At 42.7% G+C, this 17790-nt stretch overlaps 1 protein-coding gene across 1 annotated transcript in view; it reads right to left on the minus strand.

Moving 5' to 3' along the window:
• Nucleotides 1–10585, minus strand: part of PPP1CC (protein phosphatase 1 catalytic subunit gamma) — a 28757-nt gene extending 18172 nt beyond the window's left edge. Inside the window, exon 1 of the mRNA XM_078154304.1 lies at nucleotides 10463–10585. Coding sequence (XP_078010430.1) covers nucleotides 10463–10517 — 55 coding nt within the window. The 5' untranslated portion in view covers nucleotides 10518–10585. The remainder of the gene's footprint in view (nucleotides 1–10462) is intronic.
• Nucleotides 10586–17790: the final 7205 nt, after the last annotated feature.

Raw genomic sequence — 17790 nt, forward strand, 5'->3', positions numbered from 1 at the left:
TAGACCTAATATAATAAGACTGACAGTAGTGAAATCAGACAGGACATATTACTGGTTTTGTAAGCAAAAATCTTTAAAGAAAATTTAGCAAAGCAGTTAGTGGCATTTTGGGGTGTAAGAAAGGGCTGGATTTCCCTATCTTGTCTAGCTGAAGTATACTGGCCACTATTCACACCCCAACTACACTGCTGATTGGCAGGCAGCTATGACCTGCCTGGTTTCAGACTTTCCCTTGAACAATTAATGTTTAAGTAAAAAATATAAGGGGAAATAATTCAGAATCTTTCTTCAAGTCATACTTTAAGATTTTTGTTGACCACAACAGTGCTAAAACCACTTTACCTGCAAATACACAGTGACCAATAAGGAAAAAAAAATTTGATCTAAGACTCAGAAAACAGAAAGGACTAGAAAACTCAGTAATATTCATTTACTCCTGTTTTCTTTGTGATTGGATTCAAAATACCTGACCACCACCGTGCCTTTTGAAAACTTCCTTGTTACCAAAATGTCCCAGCTAAGAGTTCAGAGGAAGGCATGCAATAAAGTCACCTCCCCAGTCATTCTTGGCAATGTTTCCCTCATGCAGTTTGGAATGAACTTCTGGAGATGATGCAGAATGCCAGTCCTCTCTCACTTAGCTCCAGGCAACAGAGGAGAGGTGCCCAGGGATTTTGCGATTGAGGGCATGGCTTCCTATTTCAAAGGGGGCAGAACCCTCTAGATTCAAAGCCAGGGTCCCCAAAGAGTCATGTGAGCTGGACTGAAGTAGCTTCTTTCTAGATTAGTGGAAACAGGACTCCTTCAATTCCAAACTGACATTAACTTTCAGAGCTGGCACAGCATGGAAGGTGGAAGAGCTCTTGACTTGCCCTGAGAGGCTGGAGAAGTACTTAGGTGACGTCTCTTAGGGACCAGTCTTAAGAGCTGGAAGTCTCTCTGTTGGCCTTACTCTCTGGCAGCCAGAAGAGACCAGCAGCCTTTTCTTTCCTTCTGCTAGAGGCTAAATTCTCACTGACTTCCAGCTCAATAGTCCATTACTAGTCTCCCTTCAGAAATAATTGTGACCCTTTGACCCAGCAATAACACTTCTAGGGCTGTATCCCAAAGAGATCATACAAATGGGAAAAGAACTCACATGTATAAAAATATTTATAGCAGCCCTTTTTGTGGCGGCAAAGAATTGGAAATTGAGAGGATGCCCATTCATGGGGGAATGGCTGAACAAGTTGTGGTATATGAATGTAATGGAATTCTATTGTGCTATAAGAAGGCAGACTTCAGAAAAACCTGGAAAGACTTGTACGGTCTGATGCTGAGTGAAGTGAGCAGAACCAGGAGAACGCTGCACACAGTAACAGCCACATTGTGCAATGACTAATATTGATAAGACTTAACCCTTCTCAGCAATACAAGGATCTATGACATCTCCAAAGGCTTCATGATGGAAAATGCTATCCACATGCAGAGAAAGAACTATGGAGTTTGAATGCAGATGGAAGCATACCATTTGCTATTTTTTCCCCTTCTGCTGTGTTTTGTTTCCTCTTTCTGGTGGTTCCTCCTATTGGTTCTAATTCTTCCTTACAACATCACTACTGTGAAATTATGTTTAATAGCAATGTATTTGTATAGCTTATATCAGACTGTGTGCTGTCTTGGGGAGGGAGGTGGAGAAAAATTTAAAACTCAAAAGCTTATGGAAGTGATTGTTGATAAATCAAAATAAATTAATGAAAAGTAAAAAAAAATTGTGTTTTGTATTTTTAGGATTCCTGGTAAGGACTCTTAACTACAAGAGACATTTTATATAGATTTGCTATTTGTACCACACTAGGAACTGCTGCTAGCATTCCCCGTGCTTGACAGTCAATCAGTAAGCATTTATTAAATACCGACTATGTGTCAGGTACTGTTCTCTAAGCCCTCAGGATTCAAAGAAAGGTAAGACGGTCCTGGTTCTCAGGGAGCTTACAATCTAATGGGGGAGATAACACGCAAACGACCGTGTACAAATAAACTAGAGACAAAGGATAAATTGGAGACAATGAGTAGGGGTCTGACGTGATTAATTTGAAACTCAAGGGAAAGATGGATTAGAGTGGGGAGACTGAGGCAGGGAGACCAATCAGCAAAGCTACTGCAATACTTCAGGTATGAGGTGATGAGGGCCTATTTCATGGTGACCGATGACAATGTCAGAAGAAAGACAGAGCTCACTATACTGGGTTTATATGGTTGTCATTGAACTATACTTTCCCATTGAATTGAGTCCATTATTATAATCTTTGTCTCTAGAGAGAAACGATGTTATTTATTTTGTGGGTTTCAGTTTCCAGGTCTCAAAAGGTACCCAACACGAACGCTAATTTTATACTATTTGACAGTATTTGCCTCTGTTCAAGTCACTGTATTTAGTGCTGTGGGACTAAAACTCTGCCCACCTTTAGGAAGTTTATAGATGGTAGGAGTTGTATTTAGGAGGACACAGGAACAGCACAACGAATAGAGATTAGTAGAAGTTTTCTTCTAAGTGCAAATACTGTCTGTCTCCTCCAAACTATGGCCTGAGAAGACAGATAACAAAAAGTTCCAATCAGGTCTTGGCAAGTCAACCTCAAAAAAGAAAAACAAACAAACCAAAAACATCCTCCCCATTCCCCGACACCCTTGGAGATTTCTTTAAAATCTTCACAACAGAGAAACTACATATAAGTGCTTTTGGACTACAAGCTTGTTTTACTGCCACTAAATGCAGCAATTTAAGAATTTCTGTTACACATTTAACTTCTGAACTGAGGGCAACCTTCACGTGAGGAACATCGAGCAGAGATGTGACAGCTGCGCTAACTGAATGGCAGTGTGGGCTAATATCTTAAAATACTTGCTTTTTAAATTGATTTCTGCAGATAAACATTACACTTCTAATTAGGCCAGAAATAAGCAAAAACAAACCTTCTTCTATCACTCACTCTACAAGACCCTTAGCATAAATGTGTACTGCCTTCATCTAATGCAGAAAACTAAAGAATGAAACTAAAACCGGTACAAAAAAGTATGATCAAACTAAATGAGAGAATTCACAGAAGGAAACGCCATATATTTTTATTATCTACAAGAAATGACAAAGGAAATTTAAGTACTACTCAAATATGAAGATCAGTAATATGAAACTGAATCTGAGGGAAAAAAATCTCACAAAATATTATTTGATTTGACAAGGGGTGGTGGCAAACAAATAAAATAACCCCAAAACACCGGAGCCCAGAGGTGAAAACACTCAAAATTTACCACTTTGTTGCAGCTTTTAAATAGTAATTCTACCTAACAGCAAAGTCAAATTATTTCACTGTCAGCTGAATCCAAAGGATGAAGTTAAATGTATTCCTCTGCTCCATTTATCTAGATATTTCACAGGAATAAAACAAGAAACATTTTGAACATAAAAGAAGAAAACCAAAAACTTCTATTTCCACCATAAAAACTTGACTTGCTGATAAAGAAAAAAAGCACTCAGTTATACTGACTTGAAAGCATTAGGCCTTTACTAGTTTGTAAGGACTTTAGAGGTCGGCAATAAAAGGCTGTCAAGCATCATCTGGCTGACAGCGAATCACTAAGATCAAGGACACCAAAAAACTCGCACCACCTCCTGATGAGCGACCTAACTGGAGAATTCATAACATGGGACTCTGGCAAATAAACCAGGTGGAACCACGTCTATGTTATGTAGCACCACACATAAAAGAGAGGCTAATTTGAAAAGCGACATGCATATCGCATGGACATCACAGAATGAGAGCCTCTAGAGACGGCAGGGACCATCCAAAAGTTACTGTCATAGATTTCAAATGCACATTACTTTGGGAGGTTATACTCTGTCGGCAGCTGGGTGGCAGTGGATAGGGCTCTGGGCCTGGAGTCAGGAAGACCAGAGTTCAAATTCAGCCTCAGACACTTACTAGCTATATGATCCTGGGCAAGTCATTTAACCTGTTTGCCTCAGTTTCCCCATCTTTAAAATGGGAATAATAATAATAATAATGATCATTATAGCACCTTTCTTCCAAGGTTCTTATGAGAATCAAATGGAATAATGATGGTAAGGCACCTGGCATATAGTAAGCATTATATTAGTAATAGCTTAATATTATTAGCTTATTATTCCAATTATTCAAAGTATTTTTGAAACTTTTTTTGGAGGGAGGTGAGGAAGAGAAGATATGATTTCAGAATGACTTTACAAGACATCAATCTTGTCTCTGATTAGGCACACCTCGATGTGGGCACCCAGTCTTTTTCACCGGATGAGCAGTGAAGCTGAAAGCACCACTGTAGGTGCCTGGAAGGACACTCTCACTTCTCTGAAGGACTACAGAGGGTCCAGAAATGCTGTGAGATCACAGCAGCAAGCCCAGGCCCGCCACAGTAACAGCCCTCATCTGTTGATGCTGATGTAGGGTCACTTGGATAATTAAAAATACCTTGTCACCTCACCACCAAGCCCTGTACAATAATTCTCAGTGTGTACTCAACCAACCGACTTAAATAAGTACTAAATGAGCAGTCTACATAGGTGCTACAGGAACTTTGAGGGAGATATTCAAATAATTTCCTGTCTAGCAGACCCCCTCTTAATTCTCTGTAACTGTGCATGTGAGGAAATGAAATGTTATTGGATAGTTTATTTAACTGTGCAGATGACAACATTTAAACACCTGAGATTTTATCGAGGGCACAATGATGAAACAAATAAGCTACTCATGTAAGGAAGGATTTTACAGGATGAATTTTGGAGGTGGCTATATTACAACAAAAAGAGGAATGAAAACTACTGAAGAGTTATTATAGTGAGCACAAAAGTGAACAATCAGGAAAACTTTGAACTGCTATAGAAAAACTTCTACTACTCCATAAATACAAAAACAATACAAAGAAGGTAGAAAGATTATGATGCAATTTTTAGGACCTGTGGCCACATGGAAATATTTAGTTAGAAAGTTTTGTGTGGCATAGATTTTATTAATTTAAAATAATCACACAGTAATCTTTAAATACACCCAATTATATTAAATTCAACGGCAGTAAACAACAACAACAACGGCAGCCGAGCAGACACAACTATCACACTTTAACACACTTAGAAATAAAATTTGAAATATTAAAGCCAAAAAAGAATTCCAGAGGAATGAGAAGCAGAAACACGGTGCCGTGGAAAGAAAAATGAACTTGCTATCAGTGGCCCTGGGTTCAAATTCCTCTGGGTGACACCTCTGGATAGCCCTCAGTGTATTTCTCTTTCTCCTCCTGCCCCCCCCCCCCCCCCCCCCCCCGTTGAACTAGACGACGTCTACATCTGTGATTCTATGAATCAGTGTCTGACTCCCCCCTCCTCGATTTTAGTGCTGGAACTTAATAGCTGTGAGGCCCTGGGCAAGTCTCTTAACTGCTCTGCCAGCTTCTTAATCTGAACAGTGTGGATCATCTCCAATATCTACCTTACAAGGTTGTTGTAAGCAACACACTTTAACAACGAAATACAAAGTATTCAGTCTATGTTTCCTTAGCAAACACACAAAATAGCCCTTTACAGGAAATACTCAATTTGGGACCTCTACCTTTTTTCTTTAACTGCTTTTCCGTTCTCTGAAGCCCTGAGATAAGAGAAGTCTCAAGAACAAAAGAGAGGGCAAAGGGAACCGCTAACCATTTGTGATCCTTTGTTCTGGGAATGAAAAGTCACATAAACCCTGGGGAGTAGGGTAGCAAGCAACTTGGATACCCACCAATAGAACTATCAATATGTACTAATTTGGAGCCCTACCTTACCTTAAGCTAATTTAAATTCACAAGGAATATCCTGAAGCAGTAGATTTGGTCTTCTTTCTAGAATGCCAAAACTATTAGATAAATTTAACCTTTTACAAAACTTATTCTTCTTGAAGCTTCCAAGTTTGTTCCTCTCCCCTCAACCTTTCAAGTAAGCCACACCGGATTCTTCAATTGTCTTCAAGAGATGCCCAAAGTCATAATTACAAGTGACATTTAAACATTACTGCAATGATTCTTCCCTGGGTCAAATTAATCATATAATACTGTTAACTGAAATTTTTGTCACAAGCACATACCATTTAAAAAATATAAACATTTTCCCAGACCTTCACTGTTGTTGACAGGCAAGCGCGCACGCACACTCACACACACACCTCCTGTGTTCACAATTCTGTAGGAAAACGAATAGCTATGTTATTACTCTTGTACACAGTGCTTCCTCTCAAGAGCAGCAAAATCAAACACATGATCTCAGTTTCATCATTGCCTCCTGCTTGATATAGGCAATGAGAGTTCTAGAGGGAGAGAAATTCTCTTTAACCACAGACCAACAATTAAACTCTTCTCTAACCCTGCCTCAAAACAGCAGATTATCTGATTCTGGTGTACAATTTCCAATGTCTTAGCAAGGGCATAATCAGAGGACATCAGTTAAACAAAGCTGCAGAAAAAAAAATCAGTGTGCTAGGAGTTATTTTGAGAGATGGAAAGGAACACCTGCATGAATTGTTATTGCACTTAATATAAACCATATTTTACATCCAAGAAAAGAAATGCAAAAATTTTAATGCCTCCTCACTAAGAGTCTTCTCTCCAGAAAGAACCACTGGCCCTTTGTATTCACCAGAGAGATGCCAACCACATGAAATGTCTATTTAGAGCCTTGAAGCTAAATCCCAACCTCCAGTTCTATTCCAGTCATTGAGAATCACTAGAAAATGTCTTTTGCTTTTCAGACATTTGATTTGCTACCAACATTCAATACACTTCCTCTGCAGTTTGTACCATCTAGTCATCTCTCTCTGACCTGATTCTTCATTGCTGGGTTTACTGACCACCAGGACATTTCTCCCACCTTCAAAAACAAGACTCCATCTAACTCACAGCCAAGGACAGCACTTGGGGACACTCCTTTGCATTTAACATTCTCTGCCCAGGACAAACATCTATATGTGCACCATGCTCCCTAACAAGCTAGCTGTTAAGCAACCTGAGGGCAGGGACTGTATGAATTTTTATCTTAGTTTCCCAGTCACAATTTCTTACAGACTGCTTGTTTTTTAGTCAATTAGTTGTGTCAGACTCTTAATGACCCCTTTAGGGGATTTCTTGGCAAAGAAACTGGAGTGTTTTTGCCATTTTTTCCTTCAGCTCACTTTACAGATAAGGAAACTAAGGCAAACAGGGACTTGCCCAGGGTCATCCAAGTAATACAAGTCTGAGGCCAGATTTGAACTCAGGTCCTCCTGACTCCAGGCCCAGCACTCAATTCACTGTGCAGCCTATTCTGCAGGTGCTTAACAAGTTGAATTTAACCCACATGTTAAACTTACTTGTACTAAATACATTGTAAACATTTTTCCTTTTCCTGGAATGCCAAACAATAAAAGGTTCACTAGGAACAAGTATTTCTACTTTTAAGAGTGCTAATTTGTATTTGATGCTCTAAAAACTGAAATTTATTTAATTTTAGAATTTCCACCTCAGAACTGATTGCTTCAATGTAAGTTAATGTTATTAATATAGCCAATGTACTTATTCAGGAGGAAGCTTTCAAAGGATTAAATAGAAGGAGGTTATTATAGATATACTTTTTATAGAAAGGCTGCATCTATGATGTCAAAACAAGTCAGGCAATTCTAATCTGAGTGGAGCCCTGCCCACAGACTTATTTACATGACTTTGGGAAAGAACTACTCTAAAGGAAAGAGAAAAGTTGCCTCCACTAGTAAAGAGAAATAAACAGTCTATTCTAAGTTTCCAGGAAAATGTGGCAACTACTATTAGGAGGAAACATGAGCAAAGGTTCTGAGCTCCTTAATGTGCACATCTTATACTTTAACGAGCTGAGTGTACCTCTTAAATATGCAAACATCTCCATGCTTTTACTGAGATAATTAACAAGCTTATTTTTCATCTTACAATAGCTTAAATAATGGAATGCTAGTAATATTAAGTTATTTCACTGTTAAGTGTTTACAAAATACTATCTGTACATAGCAACTTCTCTTCTGAATAAAATACCATTCCTGAGATGGGAAAAAAATAGTATGAAAAAGCTTAGTACCCCTGCACTCAAACTGGCAAAATTCACATAAATGAGTAAAATCTAAAATAAAACTCTTTTGCAAAGAACCGACCCTCTATCCAACCTAAGGAAGTCATCCATTTTGCGTTGGTTTCTCGAGTGTCTATTGGTTTTGCTGAGCCACATATTACAAGCACACAACATTCTAAACAATTTAAAGGCCGGTCCATTTTGACTATGTAAAAGGTCTGCCTCAAGGAAAATTGAAGGAAAACTCTAGTACTTGCTGAGCAAGCATTTTCTTTGAATTTCCAGACATATCTAAATGGCTAAAAAGGGTTTTAAAAAGAAACCGCCACAAAAACTTACTAAACTTCATCATTGAGTCTTCCTACCTGGGTAGTGAGCCACTGCCTAAATGCTAAGCCTATTGTGCTTAAGCAATGATTTGTTTACCAATTTCAAGCATATGCTACGGGTTATTTAAATATTCAGTGTGCCCGCCCCTTCCTTAGTACCTAAGCATTAAGGAAATACTAGTTTATTACATTTATTTAAATGACCAACTCCTGCTAAATGTGACGGGACAAGCTTTGCAATGACAAATTTTCTAAATGACAAGCAAGGAAATGTAAAACGTGGCTTCCAATGGCAATAAAAAAACTGTATGAATAAATGAAACATTAAGTAAAGGCAAAGGAATCATAATTTAATAGATTCATAGGTTAACTATGACTCTAATTTTTATGGCTATAACTCATGAAAGTATCACATTAAGACCTTTTAATCGGCAAAGTAAATACTGTGAAGTTTCTTTTTGAAGAGCAACCCGCCACCTAAGAAATGAACAGGAAAAAGGATGAATTCTTCTGTCTTTTCAATTTCTTTCATTTATTCAATTTCAACTTCAGATAATTTTCACTGCCAAATTATTTAAACAGATTCTTTGCTCATCACAGAATGCAGTTTGCTTTCATCAGTTTCTGGTTAAGGGAAAACTGCAATTTCACATAAGCAAAGAACTACACTAAACACTCATAAAAATGGGAAAATCTTATCTTGTAAAATATCCGTAACAAACATCAAGACAAAGAGCTCCCACCTAACAGTAGCAATATGTCAAGAACACTTCAGGGCACACAGACACATTCACTTAGGTGGGTTTTTTGGTTGCTGTTTAAAAAGAAAGCTACTAGAAGGAAAACAAAATTTCATTTTGGTTATTTACATGTAAGTCATTTGTCCCAAAAGAGATGGGAATTTTCATGCCACATAGTTCATGCTTACTTTCTCCTCTCAGCCCCAGTATCATTCACGTTACAAAGTATCTTTTAACAGGACAGCAGATAAGCACTCTAGAGGAAACTTAGCTAAGCTTAGTTACTTAGTGCCAAGAGCTCTTCGAAAGTCTGGATAAAATGTTAGCCTGATTTCATCCGCCCTGAATCTCAGACTGCTTTACTGAAACGATCCGCAGCTTTCCCTTACATCGATCTCCAATCAATCACGTTACCTAAAAATCCTTCAGTCAGCCAAAACTGGTGCATTTTAGCCCTCAATTACTGGGGGGAGGGGGGCCGGAGAATCTCCTTTCCCCCCCTTAAACAAATGGAATCTTTCTCCCTCCTTGGTTCAGGTCTTATGCCAGAAAGTGAAATAAGTGCCTACTTACTTAACAGAATTGTATTTTTTTTTTTAAATCGGGGAGTGGGGAGAGAAGGTGAAGTCATTTAAGTCCAGGGCTCTTGAGCTATAAACTTTAGAAAGAAGATTCTCCAGGACTAAGGTCTTCGGGGGGAGGGAGGGAAAGAGGGTAGGTAGTCTGGACAAAAGCCCGCAAACCTAGAAACCCAGTGAACCAAGCACCCCACAAAACGGCTTTTGTGGAGGCCACTATGAGAAACCCGATGCTCTCCCCAGCAGAAAGGGACGGAACACGCCGTCCTGCGGGTTTGGACGAGCCCTGCCAAGCTCAAAGAAAAGTCTGCAGAGACCGGCCAGGCTTTGGGGCGGCCAAGGGAGAGTGTGCGGTGGTGGGGGTGCGGGAGGGGGGAGAAGGAGTTACTCCACAGCTCGGTTTCTAATTCGGAGCAAGGGGCCGGGGGAGCGAAAGCAAGGACTGGGGCTGAGCATCAAGGACGTGTCCGTGCATCCCCTGGATCACCGGCGGGGGCAATGAATGAGGGGCCCCTCGGTAGCGAGGGCTGAGGGCGCTCAGGGTTACGGGGGGCGGGAGCTCTCACTCTTGGCTCCCCTCCCTCCATCTCAGCCTGCAAGGCCACGCGGCCCGGGGTGGCCTGGAGCCCCCCGGGGCAGCGGCGGGCGCGCGTTCACCCTCGTCCACACTCGCCCCCGGCCCCAAGACCCCCGCCGGCAGCTCACCTTCCAGCAACCGTTGAATGATACTGTCGATGTTGAGCTTGTCGATATCCGCCATCGCCTCCTCCTGCGCCCCGGCCCCGGCCCCGGCCCCGGCCGCGGCGGCGGCGCCTCCTCACCGGCCCTCCCCCCACCCCCCGGCCCGGCCCGACCCGGCTCGGCTCCGCCCGGCCCGGCTCGGCCCCAGCAGCAGCAGCAGCAGCAGCAGCAGCGGCGGCGCCGCCGCCTGCCCCCCAGCCCCCGGACTCACGGCCCCGTCCGCCCCTTCCCCACGCTCCAGAGCACAGAGAAGCGGCGGCGGCGGCGCCGGGGGTAGCTGTGGTGGAGACAGCAGTGGAGGAGTCGGCGGCCGGCTCCCTTCCCGTCCCCTCCCTCCCCCCCCCCGGGCTCCCTCTTCCTCCTTCTCTCCCGCAGGAGCCACGAGAGGGACAAAATGGCCGCCGATTCCTCAGCCAGCCTCGGGCGGCGTACGGATACGCGAGAGCAGCGCGGCAGTCCGGCCGGGACCTCTTTATGGGCGCTAGGGCCAAAGGAGAAGGGGGCGGGGACTCGGCGCGCGAGGCAGGAGTGGGCGGGGGGAGTCTGACGCGTCGCTCCGTGCTCCGCGCCGGGTCCTTCCGCGAACCAGGAAACAAATAGCGCCCCGGTTAGGGAGCGATTTCGAAAAGCCGCGCGGACCAGAGAGGAACGTGGGAGGGATGGTGGAGCTGGAGTTGGCTGGACCGGCTCTAGGGCTCCTCTCCCCGACTCTCACGGGCACTTTCAGCCCGGGGCGCACGGGAGCATGCTAGACTGCTGCTGATGCTGCAGTCCAGCCAGGTGTTCCCTCCCCACAGTCCAGAGGTTCCGCTGCACACTCGTGCATGCTTCGGAGCCCCAAGCGCAGCGCATTTGGCCGGAGTCCGGATTAAAGGGGCATGGGGTGGAGTATTTCTCTCGGGGCTTCGGCCTGCCCCTCTCCAGCCCCGCAGCCCTGCTGGGAGTTTCTCCTCTTTTCTGGGGCTTGGACTTTGGGCTGGTACAGAAGAAAAGCAAATGCTTTAAATGCCCCCATTTTGTCCAGGAGAAAGCGAGGCGCGCCAGGGTCCGAGGAGAGGGCGCTGGGAGCGACGGGCAGGGCTTTCTGTCCAGAGCCAGGGGCACGTGGGCGACTAAAGTCGCTTAGCCTGCTGTCTGCCTCTGCCTCAGTTTCATTCTGTCTCTTCGTCTGTTTCTGTCTCTTCCTCTTTATGTCTCTCACTCTCTCTGTCCCCTCCTCCCATTTTCTTTTTCTTCATTCTTTTCCTTACACGTCTTTCCCTTTATTACACTCGTTTGCTCTCTCCTTTTTCCTCCCTCTCTTTCCCCTCCTTCTCTATTCCCTACTTTTTGCTCCCTCTCCTTCCCACTTCTTTTCCCGATCTACTCCATCTTTTAGTGAGTTTCTCCTCTCCTCTCCTCTCCTTTTCTCTCCCCTCCTCCTCTTCTTCTCCTTCTCTCTCTCTCTGCTTCCTTTCCCCTCAGACTCTCCTTTCTTTTTTCCTTTGTATCTGTTTCTCTTCCTCCTTTCCCTCTCAATCTTTCTTTCTTTTCCCCCATCCTAACCCACCTTTTCTCCTCTTGGTAGCCCACCCCTGTGAACTGTCCGTGGGGCAGAGACACCTCATTACTTCCAGGAGTGAGGGAGAGCTCTGAGAAGAGTCTCAAGTATCTCTTGCACCTCTTGATGTCAGTTAAGAGAACTGACCAAATAAATAAAGGGTTACTGAATTCACCTCATTCAATGGGAAGAAAAGTCAAATTCTCTTGCTCCTTCACTGTTCATCCTCCTAAAATTCCCCACTGTTCTCAGACACAGCCTGGGATCAGCCTGGGCTAGGGGGATGGGGGAGGAGGGAGAAGCAGGGAAGGAGGAAGACTTTTATTTGCAGAAAGTAAAAAAGACAGGGCAATGAAGGTTCATTTTCTGAAAAACAAAACAAAACAAAAACCAAAAACCAAATAAATACGGTGGTGCATTAGCGTTCTGACCTGGAAACTGCAGAGTGTTTATATTTGTACAATATAATCTGTGTACATGTTTCACTTTATCTTTAAAGCTTGGAGGTTAAGGGGTTGCAGCCAGGCCCAGCCTCATCACCAGTTGACACCAAAAAAGAATCATTTGCCTTTTTCTCCACTGCCTCATGGTCTTTCTCTGTTACAAGAGAACAATTTAACAGCCCCACAGCCAGCCATTTTTCCATGCAGGGTTTCAAGACATGTTATTGTTTTTCAATGGAGGTTGTATGGGCCTTCCCCCAAACGTTTCCAATGTGCACAGCTGTGCACAGCTGGCTTGTTCTTGCAAGACAGCTCATGTCTGAATGCCATGAATTTAGCACTATACATAGCAAGAAGCCCATAATTTTTGTTGGATGGAGAACTGGGTGCGATCTACCAAATTACAAGGAGTATTAACACGATCCTCCCAAGCCTGCCAAGGTCACCACAAAGGCTTGGCACATTTTGAAGCTTTGAAGCCGGTCTAGTTGTGTAATTTACCTGCAGAAAAAAGATTCTGTGCTCCTTTTGCACTTGGAGAAGTTGATTAACTGGCTGAGGAGTTCAAGACAGACACTACCTCATGGTGAGAGAGCCAAAGAAGCTGCCGAGAACAAAGCTTCCTGGGGATGCTGTTGGCTGGGGGTCTGTAGGGGCAGAGGAGAGAGACGCTCATTGTTTTACATTTTTATGCCAGAACCAACCCTGACCAGGAAAAGAGAAATATTTGATTCAATCTTTAATTAAAAAAAAACCTAATTGACATTTCTTGTGTTTATATACTCTCATTTCTGGACCTAGAGTTCAAATCCTACCTCAGACATTTGCTAACTGTATGACCTGGGGCAAGTCACTGTCTGCCTCAGTTTCCTCACCTATGAAATGGAAATAATAATAGCACACACCCTTCAAGGTTGTTGTCAGGATCAAATGTGATAGTATTTGTAAGCATGTTATATGGATGCTACATACTTAGCTTAGCAAAGTGCTTTTTTCTTTGCATTTGATTCTCATAACAATCCTGGGAGGTAGGTGCTATCACTATCCTCATTTTTACATTAAGGGTCTGAGTTCACACTCCAGGCCCAGCACTCCTCACAGAAGAGAGTAGGGACTGAGTAGGGACTGTTTCTTTTGTCTTTGTGTCTCCAGTACCTGAGCACTTGCCTGGTGCTGTAGGTATAAGAGATACTTAACATCCTTCATTATCATCCTTCATTCTCCTGGAGGACCAAAATGACATCCCTATTCTAGAGTCAAGTTTCAGTGTCCAACTGTGGCTGATCAGCCCAATAGGAGCTCAGATGGCTCTACCACAGGCAGGGCACAGATAGTCCGTGTCAACAGTTGGGGTGTTCTAAATTTGCACATCTAGCCTTTCTTTTGAGCTGCTTCGGTTCTGCTTTGCTCATAGAGCACAGGACCTTGTCTGATGAGGACACGCCATGCTAAGTTGCCTTGTGCCAATGTCTCCCATGTCAGACAATCAATCCCAAAGTTCTTAAGAGACACCTTGAGAGTGTCCTTGTATCACTTTTTCTGACTACCTTGTAAATGCTTGCCCTGTGTGAGTTCTCCATAAAACAGTCTTTTAGGCAAGCGTAGGTTTTGGCATTCCAACAATGTGGCCAGCATTGCTTCAGAGAACACGACTCTGATGGGCTGGCCACATTGTTTGAACAAATGATTGTTAAAGATTGGCTGATCAATTCCCTATTCCTTCTGTGAATGAATGAAAAGCATTTATTAAACACTTGTTATATGCCATTATGTGCAGTATAACCAAAAACAATCAAAAAAAGAAGAAAAAAAAGACAGTTTAGCAGAATCAGTTCACACATCGATTGAATCAGATGACATATGTAGGTTCCTTATTCATAGTCATCCACCTCTGCAAAGAAGGGAGGTAGTTGCATTTTCTTCCTTTCTTCAGGGTCAAGCTTTATCAATATCATTAAGGAGCATATGATTGATCCTTTCTACTGTCATTTTTTCTACTTACAACAGTATTGCCATTGTATCTATTGTTTTCCTGATTCCACTTACAATATGCTGAATCATTTCATCCAAGCCTTCTCATACTTCTCTGAATTCTTTTTCATTTTTATGTCACTGTAATAGCCCTTTACATTCATGGGCCACAATTTGCTTACCCATTCCCCAGTCAATGGTGCCCACTTAGCTTCTAGTTCTCGATTACTGACAAAAAAAAGTGCTCCTGTGGAGATTTTGATGTATATGAGGCCTTTCTGTCTTTAACATGTTTGGGGCATAGGCCCAACATGGCATCTCTGGGTGAAAGGACTAGTTCAATCTTGAATGGACTACTACAGTTTACTGGGGACATGGGGGTAGGAGTGGGAATTTATTTGAAGTTTAAGGCTCAGCTCAAGTGCTATAACCCAGCATGCCCATTCCTGATCCTCCGTGTGGTTAGTTTTTTCCCTGGTGAAAAATTACTTTGTATTTATTTTTGTATGTATTTTCATAGTTATTTGTCTATGTGCATCTAATTCTACCCATTAGAAGGTAAGATCTCTGGTGGCAAAGAATATTTGTATCCCAAGCATCTAGTACAGCCTCAGACAAATAGAAGATGCATAATGAATACTTGGTAAGTGAATAAATGGATGTAGGACCCATAGAGAATTGCTTTTGAGGAGAAAGTGAGGCTTAGTGGATAAAACACTGGATATGGAGTCAGCAAGCCCTGAGTTCAAATCCTGCCTTTGAAACTTAGTACATATGTGAGCATGGGTAAAACATTTAACCTTACTGAGCCTCAGTTTTCCCATCCACAAAATGGGGACAGTAATACCCACAACACCTACCTTGTAAGGTTGTTGTTGGGATGCCACTAGGAATACATATCTCAGGATTTTTGTGAGCACTGAATGAGAATAACACAGATAGGGTACTCTGCAATCCTTGATATGTTTTATAAATGTGATTAGTTATTATTATCACTTATTATTATATTAGCTATTACTGATCTTTGATGCTGTTGTTGCAAGAAAGAATATTTGAAGTAAGTGGGCCACTGGCTGGGCTTTGGATATTATTCTACTGCCTGCAGCTTTTCTTGAGGATTTGCCCTGTAACAGTTTGAGATACATTGATACTCCAACCACCTCCTCATCTCACGTGTCTAGGATCAGGATTGATGGAGTCTCTGAAATGCTTTCTGCAAATCCTTCCATCTGTCTACAGGATGGCTCCTGTTCAGTCTCCTGGGAAGAGGCATTAATACCTAAGGGAGTTTGTTGGAGCAAACTACACGGCTGGGGTGAGAGGAAGGGAAGGGGTGTGTGTGTGTGTATGTGTGTGTGTGTGTGAAGCAGGCCTCAGGACTAATCTTTCCTTGGAATTAGCTCCTTTCCCTGTGTGTTGAAATCTCCCCTTCTCTACCTCACCAATAATAGCTAGTATGTTAGGTTTGCAAGCACTTTACGTGTGTTATCACATTTGATGCTCATCACAATTCCTCAAGGCAGGTGATATCATTATCCCCATTTTACAGATGAGGAAACTGAGGCAAACAGAGGTGAAGCGATTTGCCAGGATCATACAACTTGTAAGTGTCTGCGGGAAGATTCAAACTCTGGTCCTTTTAACTCCAAATCTCACACTGTACCTGCTCTATGGCTTAGCTGCCACTCTGCTCTTTGTACAAACCAGCAGACACGGGAGGGGGGGCTGATATTATGTAATGGTGGTCATAAGTCCTCGGATTTGCTTCAGTGGAGCTGCCTTCTTGAGCCAGGACTGAGCAGCTGTCTCCTCCGGATTCATTAGATACCATTATATATCACAGAACCATTGCCAGAGGCTGAGTGTCAGTGTCCCACTGCTTCCTCCTTCTCCCAGAGTTGAAGTGTCTCTGTCACAGCTAGTTAGCTCATTTGGTTAACTTGCAGTATGGAGGAGGCTGCAGGCTTGGTGCCACACAGCCTGAGCAGAGATGGTGTCCTTGGCCAGTTAACCTGCAGGTGTGGTCCTTGGACATGAGGAGAGTGAGAGTGTGGCTGGTGGGGTGCCAACCCCTCCCCACTGCTGGAAGAAACAGCATATTCGAAGCATATATCCTATTGGTGGCGGGGCACCAGATTCCCCTCCATGCAGGAGGGATGCCTAGTGAATCAGTCAATAAGCATTTCAAGGCTGAGAGGGGTGGTATTTGCAGCTGTGTGAGGGGAGGAATACTGGGAAAGGCCTCTTGGACAATGGAGGAGTTGAAGAGTCTTTGAGCTGTAGCAGTCCCAAGCCTGCCTTCAGGAGCATGGTGAAAAAGGCCTAAGAAACTACCCAAGCCCTGCCTTGAGAGTTCTTACATTGACTAGAAGATGTCACATTTGAAAAAAATGGAAGAACACCTATTCTGGAGTAGAAGAACCTAAATTCAAATCCTGCCTCTGAACCTTATGAATTATGTGACCTTGGGCAACATTCTGCCTCCCTGTTCCTCAGTTTCCTCCTCTGTCAAATGAGGGAGAGTTGGATTAGAACAACTTTGAAGTGCCTTTCGGTGATGGACTGAAGAAGCAGAATAGGAGAGAGGTTTCCAGAGATGGCCAAAATTCAATTGGGATTTGATTTTGCTTAATTATGCATATTCATTATATAGGTTTTTCACCCTTTTTTTCCTTTCTTTTTCCAATTAGGAAAAATGGCAGGGAGAGAGAGGGTATGGTAGTAATAAAATAAAATAAAAATGATGAAAAAAAACAAAACCAAAAACACAGGTAGGTTGGAACCAGACTGGGGAAAGTTTTCCAGTGCCAGCCTGCTGATTTTGTGCTTTTATCCTAGAAGCAAAAGGGAGCCACAGAAGATGCTTGAACAATAGTCATACCTGTACAGAGATATGCTAGAGTCAGCTCATACGGCTCATGAGGGCAGGTGTTTAAATTTTCAGTGTGAGTTAAATTTTCAACTTAAATCCTTGGAAATCACAAGATCAAGGCTTGATTTATTATTTTCTTGATTGTCTAGATTTAAGAAAGTGATAGAGAAAATGTTAATAACACAAATTTAACTTAAAATTCCATGTATATACTTCTGCCCCTTCCCCCCGAGAACTAGTTGTTAAACATTTACCAACATACTCCTTGGATCTGTCATTGGAAGATCTTTCTCATAGTTGAGAGAAGGATGGATTGGAGAAGGTCAATGCCCAGGACAGCATTAGGAAGATGATATAGATAAGGACCCAAGATATTAAGAGACCTGCCAAGGTCAAAATGCTAATAAATGACAGAGACAAATCATAAACCCCTATCTCCTTCCTAATGGCTAGTTTGATACTTATT

The sequence above is a fragment of the Phascolarctos cinereus genome, unplaced genomic scaffold (genome assembly GCF_003287225.1).
Source record: "Phascolarctos cinereus isolate Bilbo 61053 unplaced genomic scaffold, phaCin_HiC Scaffold_4;HRSCAF=312, whole genome shotgun sequence".
NCBI lineage: Eukaryota > Metazoa > Chordata > Mammalia > Diprotodontia > Phascolarctidae > Phascolarctos > Phascolarctos cinereus.